Source organism: Mustela nigripes, chromosome 13 (assembly GCF_022355385.1).
Source record: "Mustela nigripes isolate SB6536 chromosome 13, MUSNIG.SB6536, whole genome shotgun sequence".
NCBI classification, from domain to species: domain Eukaryota; kingdom Metazoa; phylum Chordata; class Mammalia; order Carnivora; family Mustelidae; genus Mustela; species Mustela nigripes.
Genome location: NC_081569.1, coordinates 99,779,888 through 99,802,916, shown reverse-complemented (window position 1 = coordinate 99,802,916; position 23,029 = coordinate 99,779,888). Strand labels below are relative to the sequence as shown.

Below are 23,029 nucleotides of genomic sequence, written 5' to 3'. Positions count from 1 at the left end.
AGAGAGAGAGAGAGAGAGAGGAGGAAGCAGGTTCCCTGCTGAGCAGAGAGCCCGATGTGGGGCTTGATCCCAGGACCCTGAGATCATAACCCGAGCTGAAGGCAGAGGCTTTAACCCACTGAGCCACCCAGGCACCCCCTTCCTTCCCTTTTTTGGCTAGCTTGACACTGGACTAACCTGATCTTTTTTTCACCTCTGATCCTTTCCTCTGTTGCCTTAGAGGACTCTTCTTCCTGCATCTGCCCTTGCGGAGCAATTAGTTACCCCTGGGTCAGGCTCCTTTGAGGGGTGGAGCTTTCTCTTCAGGCTTGCCTCTATGTTAATGATTTCTCTCTGTGATCTGATCGTCTCACAAGATAGGCAGGCTTATTTATCTAATTACCCTCTAAATGTTTCTACTGGGATATAGGCTCTCACCCCAAGTTGAATATTTCTTTTTTAAAACATCTGTCTTCCCTTTGGTCCCTAACATCGACTCCTCCCTACTTCTGTTTCCCAGTTTAGTAACTCCACAGTTCTTCCTGCCTGGTCACCCAAACTTAAAGACTTTGAAGCATGTATGACCTTCTTTTTTCAAACCTTGGTTTTGTTTGACCATCAGGTAACTCACATTAAATAAGGATAATCCAAAACTCAGGGTTGCTGTGAGGAACATTTAAAGTGTGTTGCACAGCACTTAGAACATCAAAAATGCTCAATAGTTTTTGACAATAACTCTTTTGAAATTCCCTCCCTCTCCCAAACCCTGTTACTTACCTTATCAGCCCTCCACCCCCCAATCCCTATTACTTTTCTTACATCAAAGTTACAAGCAGATTCCAGACCAGCCTTCTGTATTCTAGTCCCTAGCTCTTCCGATCCATCATGCATATTTTTACTGGGTGAATCTCACTTGTACGTTACTCTCAGGATAATTGCCACCATGTACCAACTTTTTAATGGCTCGCCATTTTCTGTCTCAGAATCTAAACTTCTGTCCTACCTACTCTGGCCTCACTCTACACCCACTCTTCCCCAGAGCATCTCCTGGGCATTTCTTCCTTTATTTTCCCTGGTGGTGAGCATGCCACACTCACTTCTGCCTTGTGATTTCACATACTACTCCTCTTGACAGGCCAAACTTCAGATCCAGTTAGAGTTAACTTCTTTGTAAATACGTTCCATGACTTCTCTGATGACCTTCTTTCAGAGGTTAGGTTATCATAATCCTCATAGTGGGTTTGTAGTTCACCATTTACATGTTAGAGTGATAGTTTTTCTCCTTCTTATTTTAATGAATCATTTATTTAATTAAATGCACACAAATAGTAATGCTAGCTAAAAGATGGAAACAACCCAACTTTTGTTCATTTGTCCCTTGAAAAACACTTGGGATGTTTCCATCTTTAGGCTAGCATTAAAATTGGTGTACAAGTATTTGTGTGGATATATGTTTTCAGTTCTCCTGGTATTTATCTAACAGTATTGTTGGGTTATGTGGTAGCTCTCTAATATCCTCAGGAATTGCCAAATTGTTTTTCAAAACAGCTGACCTATTTTGCATTCCCACCAGCAATGAAGGAGGGCTACAATTTCTCTACATCCTAGTCAGCACTTGTTATTGTCTCTTTTTTATTATATCATTCTAGTGGATATGAAATATTATCTCATTGTGGTCTTGATTCGCATTTTCTTGATGCCTAATGATGTTGAGCATTTTTTCATATGCTGACTGTATATCTTCTTTGGAGAACTGCCTACTCAGATTATTTGTTCATTTTAATTGAGTTGTCTTGTTGTTGATTTATAATAGCTATATATTATATATAATAGCTATATATTCTAGATATAAGTCCCTTAAAAGACATACAATTTACAAATATTTTTTTTCCATTCTGTGGGTTATTTTTTCACATTTTCCTTTTTTTTTTTTTTTAAAGATTTTATTTATTTATTTGACAGGGATCACAAGTAGGCAGAAAGGCAGGCAGAGAGAGAGGAGGAAGCAGGCTTCCAGCTTCATCCCAGGACCCTGGGATCATGACCTGAGCCAAAGGCAGAGGCCTAGGTGTTACTCCACTGAGCCACCCAGCACCCCTTTTGCACATTTTTCATGCTGTCTTTTGAAGTTTAGGTATTTTTTATTTTTATAAAATCCAATTTAGTTTTTCTTTTGCTGCTTTTGCTTTGATGTCTTATCTAAGAAGCTATTGCCTAATCCAAGGTCACATGTTTTCCTCTGAGAATTCTATAGTTTAGATCTTAAATCTAGGTCTGTGATCTATTTTGAGTTAATTTTTGTGTACAGTGTAGGGTGGGGGTTTAGTTTATTCTTTATGAATGTGGACATTCTTTATGATGTTTTAAATATAAGCCTCCTACATTAGATAGATGTTCCTTTAAGACCTTGTGACGTGTTGCACATCTACATGTCTCTCAGTGCCCTGCACTGTACTGAGCACACAATTAGCTACCTTGCTTGTGTGAGCCTATGTGTGAACACTTTATATTTTTGTCAAGGACAGAATATCTCACAAGATGACATGACATTCAAAGTTAAACCAAAGAAAAAAAGTTTTTAGAGTATCCCCCAGCATGGTTTCCTGCGAAAAATTTTCTATGCTCCGGAGCAGTAAATACAAGCAGTGTATTTCTTTCCCCTTGAAGTAAATTTCATTGCTCTCCCAGATCCTTCTTTAGGTCTGTGTTGAAACATCCCCACCCCCAGCAAATCTTCCCTGTTTCTAGGTTTGCCAGTCCTTTTCTTGTTGTTTGCAGTGACTACCACTTCTACTCAAAAAAAAAAAAAAAAAAAAAAAAAGCCCCCAAGGGACCAGCTGCATCCATCCTAATCTAATTACTACCCCTTGATTTCTACCTCCTTAGTAGCTTTACCAGTATGTTCCATTTTTGGCAATCCCTGGGACAAAGAATTCTGCTCACCTGGTAGTTGACAGGTAATTGATTACATTTCATCTTGCTGGCCTCAGATGTTGGCTTTAAGTGCAGTTTTAACCCCCCACCCCCACACACACATTCACATTCACACAAACCTTCTCTTATTTTTTCCTGTCACTCAGCATCTGTTTCTTCTGAACCCAGTGGGTATACTCTGTACTCGCCTTTTAGAAACATAAAAGCGCAGTTTAGGTAGGCTCAGAGAAACAGCTGAAGTCAACCTGTGGATTAGCCAGCCCAAGGATTGCATTTGATGGCAGATCTGTGAGGTATCATTTGGTCTAAATCTAAGACCAGAGCTTGGTACCTTATTTGGATATTGCTGCTTTCAGTGCTCGGGCTGTTCTTCCAAACACTGGAGTTCTCGGCTACTTTTCAGCATGATGTCAGTACCACAAGTATTGCATTGTCTTCGAGGTTCTAGTGGAGGATTTCAGATAAGATTTCACATCTGAATACACTGGAAAACATTAGGTAGAAGTAAACATTTAAGAAATGCACTTGAAAGCCTCACTTGATAAACTGGAAAAAAAAAAATATCCCAGTTTCAGCAATTGGAGTCTGACTCCTTTCATCTTGACAACAAGCACCAGCTTGAAATACTCAAAAAGAGGGCCCGAAGGGACCAGCTGCGCCCATCCTAATCTAATTATTCCTCCAATGGTACTTAACAGAGGGTCACTGCCTTCCGGTGCTCTATACTGCTCAAACATAAACTGCTGATTTTCTAAAGATAGGAAAGTCTCGTCACGCTAGAACTAAGCTATTTCAAAAGTTGAGAAATGGGGCTGTTATTTACAATATTAACCATCCCCCTCTGTCACTAAATGTAGGGAACGTTCATAAACATGTGAGGTAGTCAGAGCAGTAGGCACTGTGATGGGAGGTTGTTCAGAAAGTACTCACTGGGAGGTGAGAAAATAACGAAAATGTGGAAACTGAGTGTTAAAAGCGTTTCTGAGACATGACAGTTAGCTTCGACAAATTTGTCTGAAGAAAGGGAATACTGAGAAAGGACATGGATATTTTTGGTTCTATAGAGGAATATTTGAGAAGCAGGAGTTATTTGGAACTTACTGGAACACTTGCAAAATTCATTAAGGTACAATGCTCATTCCTGGCTCCATTTTATTTTATTTAAAGAATTTTAGTTTATTTATTTGACACAGAGAGAGAGAAACAGCAAGAGGGAACAACCAAGCAGGGGGAGTGTGAGAGGGAGAAGCAGACTTCTCGCTGGGCAGGGAGCTGGACAAGGGGCTCAATCCTGGGACCTTGGGATCATAATCTAAGCAGAAAGCAGATGCGTAACTGGCTGAGCCACCCAGGCACCCCCTGGCTCCATTTTAAATCTCTGCCTGCCCCTTCCTGCCTCCCCCTGCTTCTAATTTTGTGGCATTTTTAATGTATGTCATCTTATAGCCTATGCATCCTTAAACATTGCCGCAAATCTTTTTGAAAACCCTGCCAAGGAGGATGGTAGCTTCTCCATCAGCTATGTTCATTATTGTGAATGTAATGGTATGCATAGAGAAATGGAGATGCTGGATGAGATTTAAGGTGGTGACAGAAAAGTCCTAAATCCAAAGCTTTGGAGTTTGTACAAAAGAAGAGGGGCACCTGGGTGGCTCAGTTGTTGAGCATCTACCTCCAGTTCAGGTCATGATGCCAGGCTCCAGGGCTGGAGCCCCATATTCCACTCCCTTCTCCGCAGGAAGCCTGCTTCTCCTTCTCACACTTCCCCTGCTTGAGTTCCCTCTCTTGCTATGTGTCTCTCTGTCAAATAAATAAATAAAATCTTTAAAAATAAAATAAAAGAAAGAAAATGAAGGAAAAAAAAAAAAAAAAAACCTCCCGTGATCTCAACACAAAGACAGCTTCTTATCATTTTGGTGTATTTCCTTCCAGTCTTTTTCTCTGAATATTTGAGGATAAGCTTGTGATGTTACAGCCACATGTACAGTTTTGAACAGCTTTTTACCCTAACAAGCAATTCCCTATTTTATTAAGACCGTTTTCATGTATATTTTCAGCACTATAATTTACACAAATATCCTTTCCTCTCTGGACATTCATACTGCTTCCAAGAGAACTATCTGGAACCTTCATGAGTAGAAGTAATTGGAGAGTAGAGAGATGACAGACTGGAGGCATCAGTTTCTCCATGATGACTAGCTGAAAATACTGTAGTGGTTTTCCTTTTTTTTTTTTTTGGTGCCAGACCTCTGTCATCTGAATTTCGCTGCTCTCCTTTCGCTCTTTTATGGGTCCCACCCTTTCTTGAGGCCTCTAACCTCATTTCCCAAGTGCGTTGATGAACTATGGGTTATTTACCCAGTATGTTCCTTTTGAAAGTAATTGACACAGTTTAAAAACCGGTGTCTTTTAGGGGACCCGACACATCTTGATCTTTCTGACCTAAACTTTTTGGGTCATGCGTTTGCCAGCGAGGCAGGTTCCCTGGCTAGCTGTTTCTGAAATGAGTGTCACAGGAATAGGTGAAGTGGCAGTCAGGTGGGAAGCAGGAGGACCATTTTCTATCACTAGTCTCAACAGAGTTCTTCAGCTCTTCTCTGTACCTGCTGGCACCATTCCAGGGGTATTAAAATTCTTTCAAGGTGTGGCTGAGGGTGGGGTAGAGGATGTTTAGCCATCTGAAAGCCTTAGTAGACTGTTAGTTCTAAGCTGCATATAAAAATATACAAATACGCAAAGAGTTGGAGCGGCTGGAAAAACAGTTTTTGAGTAAAACTCATTCTACTGCATTTCCTCCCCCCTCAAACAAGGGCATCGTAGGGCGTGTTCGACTCGCTGCGGGTCGGAGCTTCCGAGCGGGTTAAGAGCGCAAGCGAACTCTTGGGAGTGCAGTAGGAGTTGCCGGTTGTGCCGGACATTGCTTGCAAAGCAATTTTTGTGGTTCACCTCCCTCTGGGTTTTCTCATTCTTTTGTGGGATGTTCATGGAGCTGGCCCGGGCATTTATTTAAGTTTTTACGTCCCAGACCCCTCTCTCCAGCTCCCGGAGTGCGGCACCTCTTCCTGCCCCGAGACTTCTGGACTTGCTCCAGGCGTGGGGAGGGGGCGGGGGACTTTGTTCCCAGAAAACGACCTTGCCCTGGGAATTTCCTGTGACCATTTCTCACGGACAAGCCCCCTTCTCCCGCCGGAAGCACAGACACCCACCGCCGAGCGCTCCCGCAAAGTCGGAGACCCGAGCACAGAACGCAGCTCCCCCGCGGGAGGCCGCCCGCCTTCCCCTCGCTCCCCCTCCTCAGGTCCCGCCGCCGAGAGCCCGGATGTTGGATTCAATCCCTACGCCCGGTCCTTCATTTCCATAAAAGGGCAGTGGCTCGGCGGGGCTGAGATTGCTGCGCCGCGGGCGCCCCCCGCCTCCCCCGCACAGCTCCCACCCCCGCCGCGCGCGCCGCCCCGCCCCGCCCCCAGCCCGGGGAGTGTGCGCGGCCCTCAGCCCACAGCGCGGCCGCGGGGGACAGTGTGGGACGTCGGTGAGGCGGCCCGACCCGCTCCGGGCGGCTCCGCGGGGCAGAGGAGGAGGGAGCCGGCGCGCCCTCCCAGAGCCGGACTCCGACTGAGGGGGCGGGGAGAGAGGGGTGGAGCGCTGGGAGAGAGGCGAGGGGCCGCGACGGCAGGACTCCATTAAGTCGCTCCAGCCGGGAGGCAGCGCTTCGCCGGCTGAGGAGGGGGACCGACGCCGCCGCCCCCGCGCCTGTTGCCGCGCGAACCCCCGGCCGGGAGCACGAGGAGCCAGCGGTGAGGGGCCGGGATCCGGGCTGGAACCTGAGAGGGAGCGCGGGCGGGGAGGAGGAATGTGAAGCCCGCGGGGCTCCGTCTCTTTGGGCCGGGGTGCGGTCTGCAGGCCGGCAGGTGAAGCCCGCCGCGGTCCGCTAGGCGAGGGCCGCTAGGCTGGGGCCGCGCGGGGCGGACGGGCGGCGCCGTGTCCGCCGGGGGCTGCGGCGGGCGGGAGTGCTGGGCGGTCGCCGGGAAGGGCGCGGGGGCGCAGAATCCCGCCAGCGGTCCCGCCCCACCGCTGCTCTCCCGAATTCGTGCGGAAACCCTCGGGTCTTCCACCTTCTCCCGCTCCGCGGCGGACTCTGCGAGTTCGGTGGGATTTGCCTTCCTTTGGGGGAGTGACGCTTACGAGAGCCATTTCCTCCGTGCTCGCAGGAAGGAGCCATGGCTCTGGACGGGATAAGGATGCCAGATGGCTGCTACGCGGATGGGACGTGGGAACTGAGTGTTCATGTGACGGACCTGAACCGCGATGTCACCCTAAGAGTGACCGGGGAGGTGCACATTGGAGGGGTGATGCTCAAGTTGGTGGAAAAACTTGGTGAGTAGCATCCCAGCGGCGTCTAGATAGATAAACGACCTCCAGACCGAGGCGGCGGGCGGGTGGTGGGGGGTGGTTAAGGATGGGGGAGGGGAGGCTTTTGGAAATCTTGCTTGGCATCCCGCAAATAATTCTCAAAATTTTAAGATCTTTCAGTATTTAAGCCGAAAGACTTTTTTGCACATTTGTATCTTGTTTTGCTATGTTACTGTTTGAAATTTTCTTAATGTGGTGGTTCCAGCCTCCCAATTAATAAACTTAATTGTGTAGTGACTGGCGAGAACGCCTTCAGCGACTTCACGTTAGAAGAAATGAGAAAAGTGCGTGTTTATGTGGAGAGGGGAAAATTAACAGGGCTTGTGGTTATGTCAGTTCAGTATACCTGAATGTTGGTGACATCTGGTATTGAGGACGATGCAAAGAATTTTTAAAGTATAAATTGCACTGGAAAATGTGCAACTTGCGACGCCAGTATGCAGGTTCTGTAGCTGTACTACTATGTGATGGAGCGTATTAAAATGTTCCAGTCATCCTCTGTTAACGAGGGGTGGGGCAGTGTTTGACTATCTGTAGTCTGTGCTTTAAATACGCTATTTCGAGTGTTCCGTTGTATAATATTAAGCTCATGAAAGAATGTTGTGCTAAAAAAAAAAGCAGAATTAAATCGAAATTCATAGTATTTGCTTGGGTACAAATACTACTGCATTGATTTAAAACTGACTCAATTTTAAATAATAGGGTATCCAACAGTATGGACTGTAAGAAAATTCTTTTACGTATTTTGGTTCTGATACATTAAATAATTTGCAGTTTTAAGAATCAACTAAAATGATCATATAGATAATTTTATCCCAAGTGAAATGCTCGGGGCTCTGTCTTTCTGACTTAACATACCTTTTTTATGTCATGCAGTTCTGGTAAGGTGATGTGTGGCACTGCCTTTTTTTGGGAGGGGTCATTTTATTTGAAACACAGCATTCATTCTTGAAACTACTGTGGAAAAATAGAAAAGTGTTTATCAGGAAACGTATTCCTTAACCATGGGATTGTTGTATACCTGCCATGTAAATCTATGAAACTAGAGTTCCAGTGGTATTTGCAAAATAAGGCAGAATTCATTTAGGTAGATCTTTGTATCTCTACAGGAAGTTTAATTATTGAAGGACCAAAAAGAAGCTCCTTACAAGGTAGACTCTTCTTTGGTCTGTGTGTTGTTTGCCTCTCTGAGACATGGCCCAGGAAAGCAAGCCCCCCCCCCAGTAGTCCTTTGAAAATGAGATTTTGCGTATTGTTAATCCAGTTAACTGTTGGTTAACATTGTTCTTACCTGATTTGACTACATCAGTCACTGCAAAATACCTGTGAATCTTTTTTATCCAGCATTAATTAGTGTGGGATTAAGGAAGAAAATAACATAAAATTTTTGATGTTTCCTTTGTTTTCAGAGGAAACAAGCATTTGCATCAGAAGTTACTTATATATGCTGAATGGACCTTATTAATACACTGGTTTCAATAAGAGATACGTCTTACTGTGAGAAAGGAGCTGTTGAAGGTGAACGAGACAACTTAACAGTTCTTGAAAGCCAGTCTTTATCTGATGAATAAGTAATGACTTCTATATTTATATTGCATTGATTAGAACTGTTTATTACAGAATCACAGGCATAAATAGAAATAAAGAGAATAAACGATTTGCAGATAGAACTGATGTTAATTTTAAGTGACTATAACCTGAATCTTTTAATGTTGAAACATTTTAAATTTTTTATGCAGTGAGAAAGAAGCCCACAAGCCCTGTACGTGGAAACCTTGCATTTTTCTTGAACTGAACCAGTACTGATCTCTTATATTTTGACTTCCAAATAGAAAGTGCTTTTCATCATTATTCTGATTTATCTGTTTGGTACAAGGAGAGCTAAATGATTTTTTGCTTCTGATTTTAGGATTAGGTACTTTGAATGGTAAGCTGTTTTCTTAACTATTGGTAAGTGAAAAGAGGAGAAATTCAGTAGGGCAGCATTTAAAGTTTAGGTAGGCCAATTAGAAAGCAGTTTTATAATTTTTTTTTTTCTTAAAGATTTTATTTATTTATTTGACACAGGTCACAGGTCACAAGTAGGCAGAAAGGCAGGCAGAGGGAGAGGGGGACTCAATCCCAGGACCCTAAGATCGTGACCAAAGCCAAAGGCAGAGGCTTAACACACTGAGCCACCCAGGCACCCCAGGAACTTTATAATTCTTTTTTTTTTTTAAAAAGATTTTATTTATTTATTTGACAGAGAGAGATCACAAGTAGGCAGAGAGAGAGAGAGGAGAAAGCAGGCTTCCTGCTGAGCAGAGAGCCCGATGCGGGACTCCATCCCAGGACTCTGAGATCATGACCTGAGCCGAAGGCAGCAGATTAACCCACTGAGCCACCCAGGCGCCCCTATAATTCTTGAGAGTAGTCTAAAACTGCAGTGGCCTGCCTTTTGAAACACTGAGCTGTGTCACTGAAGGTATTAAAGCGTGGACTGGGTGGCTGGCTGCTTGTCAGCTACTACAGTAGATCAGAATAGTTTGCAGGATCTGAAGGATTGGAGGTGTCCATGGCAGAAGGTCTTGTGTTTTGGGATTGCAGAGCAGGGATGGACAATTGGCAGAATTGGCAGAATGGAAGCTATGGCCTTGGAACAATTATGGTAACTGTGGAACAGAAGGTACCACAGGTTTCTTCTTGTTCTGATGAGAATCTTATGAAAACCAAAAGCCCTGAGTTTTAAGGCTTTCTTCCTATGTAATCAGTGATGATAATTATTTTCTGGGGATTGATGGATTCTATGGTGACCCCTCCTTTCAAGACTGTATTAAAATTTTGTATGTGGGGCACTTAGTTGTTTCAATCAGAAGAGTGTATGACTCTTGATCTCAGTGTCTTCAGTTTAGAGTTCCACACTGGGTGTAGAGATTACTTAAGTAAATATTTAAAAAATAAATAAAATTTTGTAAGTATGTACATATATGGGATTTTCTGAGAAGAGGCTTTTTAGCTTTCATTAGATTCTCAAAGAAGCCTGTGATTTAAAAAAAAGAAAGAAAGAAAAGAAAGGGAAAAGGTTATCACACAGCCTGTGGGTTTGACCCCTGAAGGTCACCCTTACTGTGAAGCGTATAGCGGTCAGATCAGACGTAGGCACTTTAAGCAAGCTAAAAAAGTAAATAATGCTTCCTTAGTATGTGTCAGCAACATTATTATATTTAGTTAGAATTTTATAAAGAATTTTTGCCCTTCAGTTAAGGTCATTAAGTAATTCTTTGATTCATGACTTTGAGTCAAAGATCTGAAAGGTTTCCTTTAAATCTTAGTGTAAAATTCATATGTCATTCTGCACTAACCTTTTAAAAGAAAATAAAGAGTGTATGCTATGAAGAAGTGGGCCTTAAAGGAATTATATCCTGATGTCACAGAAAACTTGTTGCATTTGTGACTTAGTTTAGGCTGATATTAGACATTATCTCAAGATTTGTTCCCTCAATGTTTATACCTCATTCTAAAAATGAAAAGTTGAAAAAAAATGAAAAGTTGTTTTCACCTTTTTTATTTTTAAAAATTCAAGTTGAAAGCTTGAAATCAAACTTGAAAAATTTATTGTAGTTTTTGTTAAAAATAATTTCCAAACCTGTATAGTGTTTTTTGTTTAGTGCTTTTTTATTTCAAAGTAAAGAGTTAATATATAAAACATCAGGGATAAAGATTATAAAAATAAGGGGCACCTTGGTACCTCAGTGAGTTAAGCTAACTCTGTCTTCTGCTCAGGTCATGATCTCAGACTCCTGAGATCAGCCCTGCATCAGGCTCTCCTTAGCAGGGAGCCTGCTTCCATCCCCACTCCCCACCCCCCCTGCCTTCTGCCTGCTTGTGATCTCTGTCAAATAAATAAAGTCTTTAACAAAAATTATAAAAATAAGACATTAGAGAATAAAATTATAAACTAAGTATATTCAAAAATTTTGTAAGGAAGAGGCCCAATTTTATGGGATTCCCTTATGTTCTGGAGCTCACCTAATATTCAGAACTAAGTATTGAGGATTCTAAATGCCAAGGAGATGCTTTGTTTCACTGCATTTTGTGCTTTATAAATGTCTTTTCTGAAGTTTCTCTTTTTTCTTTTCTGAACTGTGTACAATTAAATATTCCCTTTCTGTAGAAATTCATATTAGAGGATAAGGAATTTATTGTTACATGGTACTCACTGGAGTCTCCAGCCAGTAGCTCTCTGTAAGCTTGGAGAGAGGAATAGATTGATTTTTGAGTTTCTTTTCACCTCTGTCTATGAGTAGGAAGAGCATAGAAGTTGGGTTAAGTAATAATCCAGAGGAAAAAGTACAAATTGGGGGATTCAGGAGTAACTAAAAAGAAAGGTATGGAGTTGACCTAGAAAGTTTAGGGAATGTTTCTGAATGTAGCTTTTATAAAGATATTCTTCTGGCATTGAAGTGTGTTATGTTCTTGCTACAACTAATGAAATAGAGTACATTTATGTTGGAATTGCATGTTCAGATGCAGTTAGGTTGTGAGGTTGGCACACATGACAAAAAAAAGTAGATTTTAGTTAAAATAACCCCCTAAAATCCCTTAAAGTATTTATGAATTATAATATACATTCATTCCATTTCCCAGGAGTGCAAAATAGCTTCAGAAACTTTAAAAACCAATTTCTTTAGTTGAGCACCACATGAAGAGGTTGGCTTGTGTTGGGGGATTTGTTGCACAAAAATACTTTAAATACTAGGAATAAAGCTTGGCAAGATGAACACAGAGAAAAGCATGTGTAACTGGATAGCTCCCTTCTAGTGGTGCTTAGTGATCCTTGGGGAAGTCATGTTTATTTAGTGAAATGGTGTCTGTGCTCTTGAAATCCTGTTTTTTTTTCTCCTGAAGTCTTATGGTTTAATTCATGGAAATATCTACATGGTGCACATTCACAGCACTTACTTTGAAATATATCAAGATTATAAAAACGTTTTTTTAAATCTTTTGGAGTGGGATGGGAGAAAAATTCAGTGGTAAAGTCATAAAAATGGGATGGGGCGCCTGGGTGGCTAACTCATTAAGCGCCTGCCTTTGGCTCAGGTCATGATCCCCAGGGTCCTGGGATTGAGCCCCGCATCGGGCTCCCTGCTCCTGTCTCCCTCTCCCACTCCCCCTGTTTGTGTTCCCTCTCTTGCTTTGTCTCTCTTTGTCAAATAAACAAAAAAATCTTTTAAAAAAGTGGGTTGAATTTAGTTAAGTATGTACTTTCTGATAGGAGATTTACTCTAATATCCTATTAATGATGCATAAGAACTGGACATTGGATTTTATGTGCTCTTAGCAAATATTAAGCTTCTTAAAAAATAGGGGACAGTAGGGATGTCTGGGTGGCTCAGTGGGTTATGGGTTAAGCGTCTGCCTTCAGCTCAGGTCATGATCCCTGGGGGCCTGGGATAGAGCCCTACATTGGGCTCCTCATCCGTGGGGAGCCTGCTTCTTCCTCTCCCCCTGCCTGCTGCTAACCCTGCTTGTGTGTGCATGCACGTGCGTGCTCTCGCTCTCTTTCTCTCTCTCTCTCAAATAAATAAGGAGCAGTATGTAAATTTTACTAAAATTCTCATAGTACTAAAAAAGTTTGAGCTGTTCCTTGGATATATTAATGTATGGTTTGCTGTCATGTTTTATACCCTGTTTTTTTTTTCTTTTAATCAACAAATAACTGGTGTTAAATAAGTTAGTCACTAAAAAATAATATAGGCACTATAAAGAATATCTTTTAAAATTCAGTTTCTTGGGGTACCTGGGTGGCTTGTTAAGCGTCTGTCTTTAGCTCAGGTCATGATCCCAATGTCCTAGAATCAAGCCCTGTGTAGGGCTCCCTGTTTAGCGGGAAGCCTGCTTTTCCCTCCCACTCTCCCTGCTTGTGTTCCCTCTCTCGCAGTGTGTCTCTCTGTCAAATAAATAAAATCTTAAAAAAAATAAAAAGTAGAGATACTTGGGTGGCTCAGTGGGTTAAGCCTCTGCCTTCAGCTTCGGTCATGATCTCAGGGTCCTGGGATCCAACCCTGCATCAGGCTCTCTGCTCAGCAGGAAGCCTATTTCTCCTTCTCGCTCTGCCTGCTGTTCTACTTGTGATCTCTCTCTCTCTCTCTGTTAAATAAATAAAAATCTTTAAAAAAATAAAATTCAATTTCTTTTCTTTTCCTTTTTTTTTTTTTTTTTTAAAAAGATTTCTTTCCTTATTCATTTGACAGAGAGCGCAAGTAAGGGGAGTGGCAGGCAGAGGGAGAAGGAGAGGCAGACTCCCCGATGACCAGGAAGCCCAATGTGGGGCTTGATCCCAGGACCCTGGGATCAGGACCTGAGCCAAAGGCAGATGCTTAACTGACTGAGCCACCCAGATGCTCCGCCACCACTTATTTATTTGTTAGAGCATGTGTGCACATATAAGCTTGGGGGGGGGGGCAGTGGGCAGAAGGAGAAACAAGCTCCCCACTGAGCAAGAAGCCTGACATGGGACTCCATCCCAGGACTCTGGGTTCATGACCTGAGCCTGAAGGTAGACGCTTAAGGGATTGAGACACCCAGGTGTCCCTTTTATTCAATTGCTTAACAAAAGATCTCTTTGGAGAAAAGTGAAAGAAAATTAATGTTTTTTATCTTCAGCTCTATTTTTTGAAATTTCAGTCTTACAAATTCAGTAATAAAAGTAACCATGAAGGGTGCCTGGGTGGCTCAGTCAGTTAAGTGTCTACCTTCAGTGCATGTCATGATCCCAGGGTCTTCCAGTCAAGCCCCACATCAGGCTCCCTGCTCAACAGGGAGCCTGCTTCTCCCACTGCCCCTCCCCCTGCTCATGCTTTTTCTCTCTCTCTCAAATAAATAAAATCTTAGGAAAAAAAAAAAAAGTAACTGAGCACTGTATAGTTTTCACCTAGGTCACCAGTTAGCATTTGCCATTGATTTCTTTGTACACACATAAATTTTTTGAACCACTTTCAGTAAGTTGCAGACATCATAACCCTTCATCCCTGTATACTTAAAATAGGTATTACCTAAAAATGAGGACTTTCTCTTAAATATTATATTACAGTTATCAAATTCAGGAAATCGTTGTTTCAGTAGTATGTGTAATATGCATCTGTGTTCAAATTTACCACTTGTTCAAGTAATGGCCTTTGATTTTTTTTTCCTTCCAGGATTCCATTCCACTTTTAGTTGTCACTAAACTGCTCTTTACTCAGTCTCCTTTAATATACATAATGGGTACCAAGTATTGCTAATATTTTTAAACATTGTCAGGTATAGCTTTCCCATAATGTTGTCTTCAGACTAGTAGTAGATGCTGATGGGTACACAGAATAATACGAAACAACATCCTGTCTCTAACACTTAACTGGTTTGTATGATCTTTGGACAGCTAATCTAACCTTCTGAATGGGTTTTGGCATTTACAAAATGGAAATTAAAAACAACAGCACACTTTCTCATAGGTCTTGGTGAGAATTAAAAGAGATAATATGTGTAAAAATATATTTATAAACTGTTAGTGCTATAAAAATGAGAGTGGCTGTTTTCTCAGTGGCATTGAGAGTCCCTGTGTATAATGTACTGGGGGGAAATAAAAGAACTGCTTTTAAAAGGAATTAAAATGTTATCTCAACTATTTAACTTTAATAGGTTCCACCTTTGAAACAAATGTACTCAGAAGGGAGTCAGAAGGGGTTTAGTTTGGGACTGCTTTGTGTTCTCACCCCCTAAACAACAAGAAAAATAGCTATCATTTCAGCTTTCTCACTTCCAAACACACACCTACCTCTTTAACATAATAAAAGCTATTTAACTGCTGTATTCACAGGATTTCTGAAGTTGAATGAACCAGTAAGAGGATGATGGTATTAAAGGGATTTGAAAAATTTATAACCATGAAGGCTTTAGTAGTAAATTAATTCTTTTTATTAGAGTGGTTTGTTTTTTCAGTTATAACAAAGGAATGATATAAAATTGTTTTTTTGGCACATGAAAACATTGAGCCCAAGTAGGAACTAGGGAAGTGGTTAGTGTATGCGGTATTTTTATATAAATAATTATTTTAGTGAAATAAAAATTAATGTTAATGACATGATATGTTACAAAATGGCATATATGCCTAGTGTGAGTTAAATGAATATTCTGAAGGAAAATTTAAAAAATTTTTAATAGAGATGGGATGATGTTCTACACTTGAATTTGTGGTTACAAATTCATATCCATTATAATTCATTGCAACAAATTATTTGTGTAATTGTATTTTTGACTAGTTTTTTTCTTAATACCTAGCTTACTAAGATACAATTTATGTACATTAACATTCATCCTTCTTGGTATAATGTGCTGAGTTTTTTTTTTTTTTTTTAAGGTTTTATTTATTCATTTGAGAGACAAAAGGTGGGGGTGGGGAGCAGAGGGAGAAGCAGACACCCTGCCGAGTAGGGAGCCAGCTGTGGGACTTGATCCCCAGACTCCAGGATTATAATGGGAGCTGAAGGCACTTGCCCAACCAACTGAGCCATCCAGGCACTTGTTAGGTGCAGAGTTTTAACAAATGTATACCATTATGTTAAACTACCATAATTAAAGGGCGTCTGGGTGGCTCAGTTGTTTAAGCATCTGCTTTTGGCTCAGGTCATAGAGCCCCTCATCAGGCTTTCTGCTCAGTGGATAGTCTGCTTCTTTCTCTCTCCCTCTGCTGTGTCAAATAAATGAAATGTTAAAAAAAAAAAAACAAAAAAACCCTACCATAATTAAGATACAGAACTTATCCAGCACCTGGAAGAGTTTGTTTGTGTTCCTTTATAATCAGCCTATCCCCTTAACCCCACCTCTTGAAAAACATTGATAGTCAGTCTTTACTAGAATGTCCTCTAAATGCAACCATAGAGTCTGTAGCTTTGAGTCTGGTGTCTTTCACTTAGCATAATATATTTAGAAAAAAATTTTTTTAGCATAATACATTTAGATTTATCTATGTATCATGAATATAAAAGTAGTTTTTTCTGTTGCTGTGTTGTCATTGTATGAATTTTATCAGTTTATCTATTCACCAGTTGAAGGGCATTTGTAGTGTTTCCAGCTTGGAGAGATTATGAGTAGGGCTGCTGTAAATATTTTCATTTCTCTTGGATAACAATTGAGGAGTTGGGATTCCTGGATCGTATTCTAGGTATATGCTTATATTTATAAGAAGCTGTCAGCTTTTCCAAAGTGGCCACATTATTTTGCATGCCTGTCAGTGTTGTATGAGAACTGGAAAAAAAAACTTTTGAGAGTCGAGTTGTTCTGGGTCCTTCCCCAACATTGATACTGTCAGGTCGTGTTTATATTTTTGTTCAATTTTAGTCAGTCTAATAAGTTTGTAGAGGTATCTCATTATGATTTTAATTCACATTTTCTTAATGATTAGTGATGGGGAGCTTTTCACATGTATGTATGACATCTGTATATCCTTTTAGTGAAATGTCTTCATATATTTTGCCTGTTTTTTTTTTCTTTCTTTCCCGCCCTACCTCTTTTACCTGTTTTTTGTTTTGTTTTAAGTCTGTGTTGCTTTCTTACTGAGTTTTGGGTATTTTTTTTTTTTTAAGATTGTATTTATTTATTTGACAGAGAGAGAGATCACAAGTAGGCAGAGAGGTAGGCAGAGAGAGAGGGGGAAGCGGGCTCTGTGCTCATTCAGGGCTCAATCCCAGGACCCTGGGATCATGACCTGAGCTGAAGGCAGAGGCTTATTAACCCACTGAGCCACCCAGGCACCTGAGTTTTGGGTATTCTTTATATATGTTTTAGATATAAGTCTTTTATCGGATACATATTTTGCAGTACTTCTAGTTTATGGCTTGTTATTTCATTTTCTTTACACAGTGTATTTCAAAGAACAGAAGTTCTTAATTTGGATGAAGTCCATTTTACCAATTTTTTTTCTTCTGGATTGCCCTTTTTATTAAGAAACTTGCCTAATCTGAGATGTCCAATGAAAACCAATTTGTTACTGATCTTCTAAAAAACTTAGATTTTTAGACCTTTAGTCGTAAATATTGACAATAACGAAGCATATTTGAATAATAAAAGAAAATTTTCAGGGTTTATTTTATTTATTTTCTAAAAGATTTTATTTATTTGAGAGAGAGAGACCAAGATAGCAAGAAGAGGGAGAAACAGGCTCCTCGCTGAGCAGGGAACCTAATGGAGGGCTCCATGCCAGGACCCCAGGATCATGATCTGAGCCAAAAGAAGACACTTAATGTACTGAGCCACCCAAGTGCCCCAAGTTTTGGGGTTTAATGTTACAGGAATGTTACAAAAAGAATTAGGTCTGGGTTCTAATCCTGCCCTACCACTGAGTAGCTGTGTGATCTTTTTTTTTTCTTTTCTTTTTTTAAGTCAGAGTTTTCAGTGTTCAGAATCTGTTTCCTTATCTGTATAGTATAGATAAACACAAAATAAGTCTTCCTTTAAATTTGTTTTCTTTTCTATGTAATTTTATTAGAGTTCTTCAAACATTGTTTTTTAAATGTGGTAACTTTTCAAACTAGATGATACAACATTCTAAGATAGTTCTGTTGTGGATGGTCTACTTTCCTTCCCTGAGACTATTATATTGTTTATTTGTAGTCACTCCTGGAGTGACCTGGTAAAATGTTTTGAAAACTAAATCATCTGGTATTTTCTCTCATTTCAATACTTCTTATATATGCGAATTCACGAATAAGTGAATTAGTATAAATAAAAGAAGAAGAAAAGCAGTAAATGACTAAAATGTGAAGTTTGCATTTGGATTTTTTTTCATGATTCATGTTTTTGGAGTTGATTTTCTACTATCGAGTTGTATAAGAACCAGCAACCCTCAGTATTTTCTTGGACAACGTGTATACACTTTTCAGTATTAGGAAGCTGGTAACCTCCAGCACAGAGGAGGTGAAATCTGCTTTAGAATCTCTTGTGAATCTTTTCTCAGATACTTATCTTATTTTTATATTATGCTGTAACTAAAAACTATATCAGGTTGTGATTTCAAAGCATCAGTGTAATGATGATTTAGATATCTTTTTCATAATGGAACACTCAGAATTGTGAATAAAACACCAATAAAGGGCCAGCATTATTGATGATAGATGAAGCTTTCTATTGGAAAAGTACCTCCCAGCTTAATATTCCTTATATAGTCCCTGAATTCCCTAACTTTTGAAATTAAAAAGCAGATGATTGCTATTAACCAATTTACAGTTTCAGGCAGGGTGTTGAATTCTGTGGCTGTGAGAGAATGCTCTTGTTGGGGAGAATGACTGGGATGGGGGACAACAGCCTATTGGTGTGATAGCCCTGACTTTATTCTAGTTGTACAGCCTTGTGCTGGGTGACCTACCTGGTCTGTACCTCTGGTTGCTTGGCTCTGAATTAGGGATAATAATAGTAACTTTATCATAGCATTATTAAAGGATTAAGTTAGTTGATAAATGTGAAATGTTTCAGAATAGCCTTTGTAAATGTACTGATGATGATTATAGTCTGGACTATTTTAGTGGTGAGTAAATTTTTCCCTTTTACTGAACTAGAGAAATAAGGCTATTTTATAAAAGATTGAGAAAGTATCTTTTATAAAGGGAGGCCAAATAGTACTAACTTATTCACTATAGTATTAGGAATGTATTTTGACTTTATTGTGCTACCTTGTATCACTGTAGTAATATTATAAAGTTATGACAAGAATGTATTAGAAGCAGTAGATTTTATGCTTTAATATATACAAAATTATAGATAAACTATGCTGCAGTGAAGGTATTTCCAGTAAATTTAATTTCTGGTTTAGGCAGATGCTTTTAAAAGGTAAATTTTGTTAGTGTTTAAGAACTTCGTCTAAGACATGGCTACTTATGGTTATGTTGTGATCTTGGTAGTTCTTTAACTTCTGATTATTTAGTGTCACTTAACCTTAGTCTATTTATCTGTTTCTTGGAGTTAATTATAAAAACTAAGATGTTAAGAGGATTAACAGAATCCCTGGTAATCAGTAGAATGGTTAGGAAGAGCTCAATAAAATGTTATCTTCAGTTATACTTCAAATACTATGTAAACCTAAATAAAATGTAAACTTGAATTGTAGAATGAAGCAGTCTAATTTGTTTTCATTGTATTTATGTAGTATTTAACCAGAAACCCCTTCTTATTTTCTTGCCTTTGTAAATTTTGTTGAATGGTTCTAAACTCTCTGAATATATTACCTGAAGCCAGACTGCCAGGGTTTGAATACCAGCTTTACTCCCTGTAAGCTTTGTGACAGTGTGCCAAATTATTTAACACTGCTGTGGCTTGGTTTCCTTACAAGTAAAATGGGGGTAATAATATATTTACTTTAAGGGTTTGAGGGTTAAATGATGTATATGTGTAAAGTACTTAGAACAGTTTTTGGCATGTACTAATTATAGCACATACTAGTTGTTATAATGTTATTTTATTGAGGATCCTAATGGACCTCTGGAATATCTCTCTACTAAGTATCTTATCTCATGGGTTTGAGGAATAAATAAAATGCCTTAAGTCAGACTAGGAAAGAAACACTTTAGAGTGAGATGGGACATTTGTGTGTAAACATTCCTGTATAAAAATAGTTCTGTATACTCACACTGTATTTTTGATAGGTTATAGAGGTATATAGCAGGACACTTCTATGGGGATAGAAAAGGTAGATGGACTTGATTTCACCAAGAGCAGCAGCAGCAAATGTTTATGGAGGGCCAAGCATTGTATTAAGTAATGGGGCATAGTCCCTGTTCAGATGCGAGCAGCTTTCTAGTACCAAAATAAAAACGGAAGATTGCTTTGAGTTAATGGTCTAGTTGTGAAGTGCCAAAGAAAAGTGTAGGAAGATGATGGAGATTTAGAAGAATGAGCAGTGACTGGTCTTATTTGAAGAGGGCCAGGATGAAAAGTTAGGAAGAAAGACATTCCAGATTGCAATTGCATTGTTTATAGTGCATTGGATAATAGCTTGGAGAAGTAAAAGATAAGATTGTAGAGAGGAAGGGTGAAAGTTCAGTAAGTGAGGAGATGATATTCTATTATTCCTTCACTCACCCACTTAATATTTTTCTTTTTTAATTTTTAAAAGATTTTTATCTATTTATTTGACAGAGAGAGTCCTAGCGAGATAGGGAACACAAGCAGGGACTATGGGAGAGGGAGGAGCAGGCTTCCTGTGGAGCAGGGTGCTGATGTGGGGCTAGATCCCAGGACCCTGGGATTATGACCCCAGCCGAAGGCAGGCGCTTAATGACTGAGCCACCCAGGTGCCCCCCTCCTTAGTATTTTTAAATGAGAAACTGCTGAATGCTAGACAGTGTACTATGAATGGGAGAGACAGGAAGTGAACAAAATTCATTTCTTATTCTCATCTTACAGTCATAGGGACAAGACAGTCTTTAAATATGTAATTGCTATAATGTGATGAGTATCATAATTGAAATAGTTACAGAAGTATCTCCTGGGGAAGGAGACCTGGTATATGGGGAAGGATTTTTGGAGGAAATTACTTTAAACTTGAGAGTTCAAGGTGGAGTAGGAATTAGCCAGACTTGGGCAAAGGATGTTAGTTTATTAGGGCATGGGATGGAAGAACAACAAGTTGGGAGAAATTGAGAAGCCCCAGCTTGAGAGGTAGAGCAAGAGAGGGTGGCCATTCAAGGAACTGAAAGAAGTCTAATGAAGAGCAGTCCTAGGAAATCAGTGGCTTGCTAGGCTTAAGAAATGAGCTTAAGAAGTAAGTGCTTAAGGGCACCTGGGTGGCTCAGTTGGTTGAGCAACTGCCTTGGGCTCAGGTTATGATCCTGGACTTCCAGGATCTAGTCCCGCATCGGGCTCCCAGCTCCTTGGGGAGTCGGCTTCTCCCTCTGACCTTCTCCTCTCTCATGCTCTCTCTCAAAAAGAAAAAAAAAAAAAAAAAGAAGTAAGTGCTTAAAATGCTTTATAAACCAGGTTTAAAAGATTTAGCATTACATATACTAAGAGCTACCAGATACCAATAAAATATTTAAACAGGGAGAGACATCAGATTTTTACAAATTTGAAGCTCATCAAGTATGTATAAGTCAGTAACATAAGATGTAAGTTATAATAAGCCTCTTGGATTCCAAGAAATATTTATTTCAGTAGTCTGTTCTTCTGTCCTGTATTAAGATATATAAGTACTTTCTGAGATAAGTTTACCATGCCAAAACCAATACAGTAGGTTTTTTTAAAAAGATTTATTTCAGAGAAAGCAAGAGCTTCTGCATGGGATGGGGCGGGGGAGGGAGTAGAGGAAGAGGGAGAGAGAATCTGAAGCAGACTCCCCCATTCTCCCCCATTGACTGTGGAGCCCAACATGGGGTTCAATCTCATGACCCTGAGATTAGACCTGAGCTGAAAGCAAGAGTCAGAAGCTTAACTGACTGCTTTACCAACGTGCCCTGATCACTTTTAAAAGACAAATCCATTTAGTACTATTGTGAGTCACATACTAATTGGTAAGTTCATCCCTGATGTTACTTTTTGGTATTTCATGGATTTCTCAGTCCAATCTCCTAGGAACTAAGCCAATTTGAACCAAATTTGTATTATGCCTCCTGGATTAGATAGAAAGTTATCCACCCTCTGGAAATGAATAATTGGCATACCTTCTGTGTGTGGGCATTCTATAATTCGAATGCATGGTTTATGTGATCTGATAAAGCTTATCAACTACTTTGGGTTAGTCTATTTTGTAGTATCAAATAACAAATTGAAATTGACAGATATTATTTTGATCTTGTGAATAACTTCATAAGGGGATTTGTAAGTTAATTGATTTTTTTTCTTTTTTAAAGATTTAATTGTTTTTTTAGAACATGTACAAGCAGGGGGCGGGCAGAAGGTGAGGGAGAGAGAGAAACTCAGGCGGAGTTCCCACTGAGCATGGAGCCCATAACGGGCTTGATCTCACTACCCTGAGATCATGACCTGAGCTGAAATCAAGAATTGGATGCTCAACCAGCTGAGCGCCCCAATTTTGTTTTGTTTTGATGAACGAATTCCTAAATTTTCAATATTGAGCTATATCAAAGATACACTAATTTGTCACTTTTTATCAGTTTAGGTTCTGAATGTTTCCTATAAACGTTCAATCCATCTGCTTTAGTCAGTCATTGAAGCCTTAATGTCAGAATAGTTGTTTAAGTTAAAAATTGAATGGAGTACTTCAATTGAAATCTATGGCAATTAAAAAAAAATTATTTTTCCATTTGACAGAGATTACAAGTAGGCAGAGAGGCAGGCAGAGAAAGAGGAAGGGAAGTAGGCTCCCTGCTGAGCAGAGAGCCTGACGTGGGGCTTGATCCCAGGACCCCGAGATCATGACCTGAGCGGAAGGCAGAGGCTTTAACCCACTGAGCCACCCAGGGGCTCCAAAATATATGGCAGTTTGAATGATGTACAAACTTTGAAGCAGTTTACAGCATCTGCTAACAGATTAAAAATATTTTTAAGGGTTTATTTATTTTTTTTTTAAAGATTTTATTTACTTATTTGATAGAGATCACAAGTAGGCAGAGAGGCAGGCAGAGAGAGGAGAAGCGGGCTCCCTGCGGAGCAGAGAGCCTGATGTGGGGCTCGATCCCAGGACCCTGAGACCATTACCTGAGCTGAAGGCAGAGGCTTAACCCTCTGAGCCACCCAGGCG

The 23,029-nt window shown here is 40.1% G+C and overlaps 1 protein-coding gene and 1 long non-coding RNA gene across 5 annotated transcripts in view; one reads left to right on the top strand and one right to left on the bottom strand.

Annotated features, from left to right (window-relative positions):
- The window catches only part of LOC131998829 (uncharacterized), a 22,566-nt gene extending 16,247 nt beyond the window's left edge, over positions 1 to 6,319 (bottom strand). Inside the window, exons 1-2 of the long non-coding RNA XR_009398886.1 lie at positions 6,120 to 6,319; positions 3,245 to 3,397 (exon numbers count right to left, since the gene is read on the bottom strand). This is a non-coding gene — a long non-coding RNA (uncharacterized LOC131998829). The remainder of the gene's footprint in view (positions 1 to 3,244; positions 3,398 to 6,119) is intronic.
- A 143-nt stretch (positions 6,320 to 6,462) lies between these two features.
- FERMT2 (FERM domain containing kindlin 2) overlaps positions 6,463 to 23,029 on the top strand; it is a 90,878-nt gene continuing 74,311 nt past the window's right edge. For 2 of the 4 annotated variants that reach the window (XM_059373225.1, XM_059373224.1), the window contains exons 1-2: positions 6,463 to 6,707; positions 7,122 to 7,287. In XM_059373225.1, coding sequence (XP_059229208.1) covers positions 7,131 to 7,287 — 157 coding nt within the window. In that variant the 5' untranslated portion in view covers positions 6,463 to 6,707; positions 7,122 to 7,130. The remainder of the gene's footprint in view (positions 6,708 to 7,121; positions 7,288 to 23,029) is intronic. The other 2 variants (XM_059373223.1, XM_059373222.1) reach the window with 1 other exon arrangement.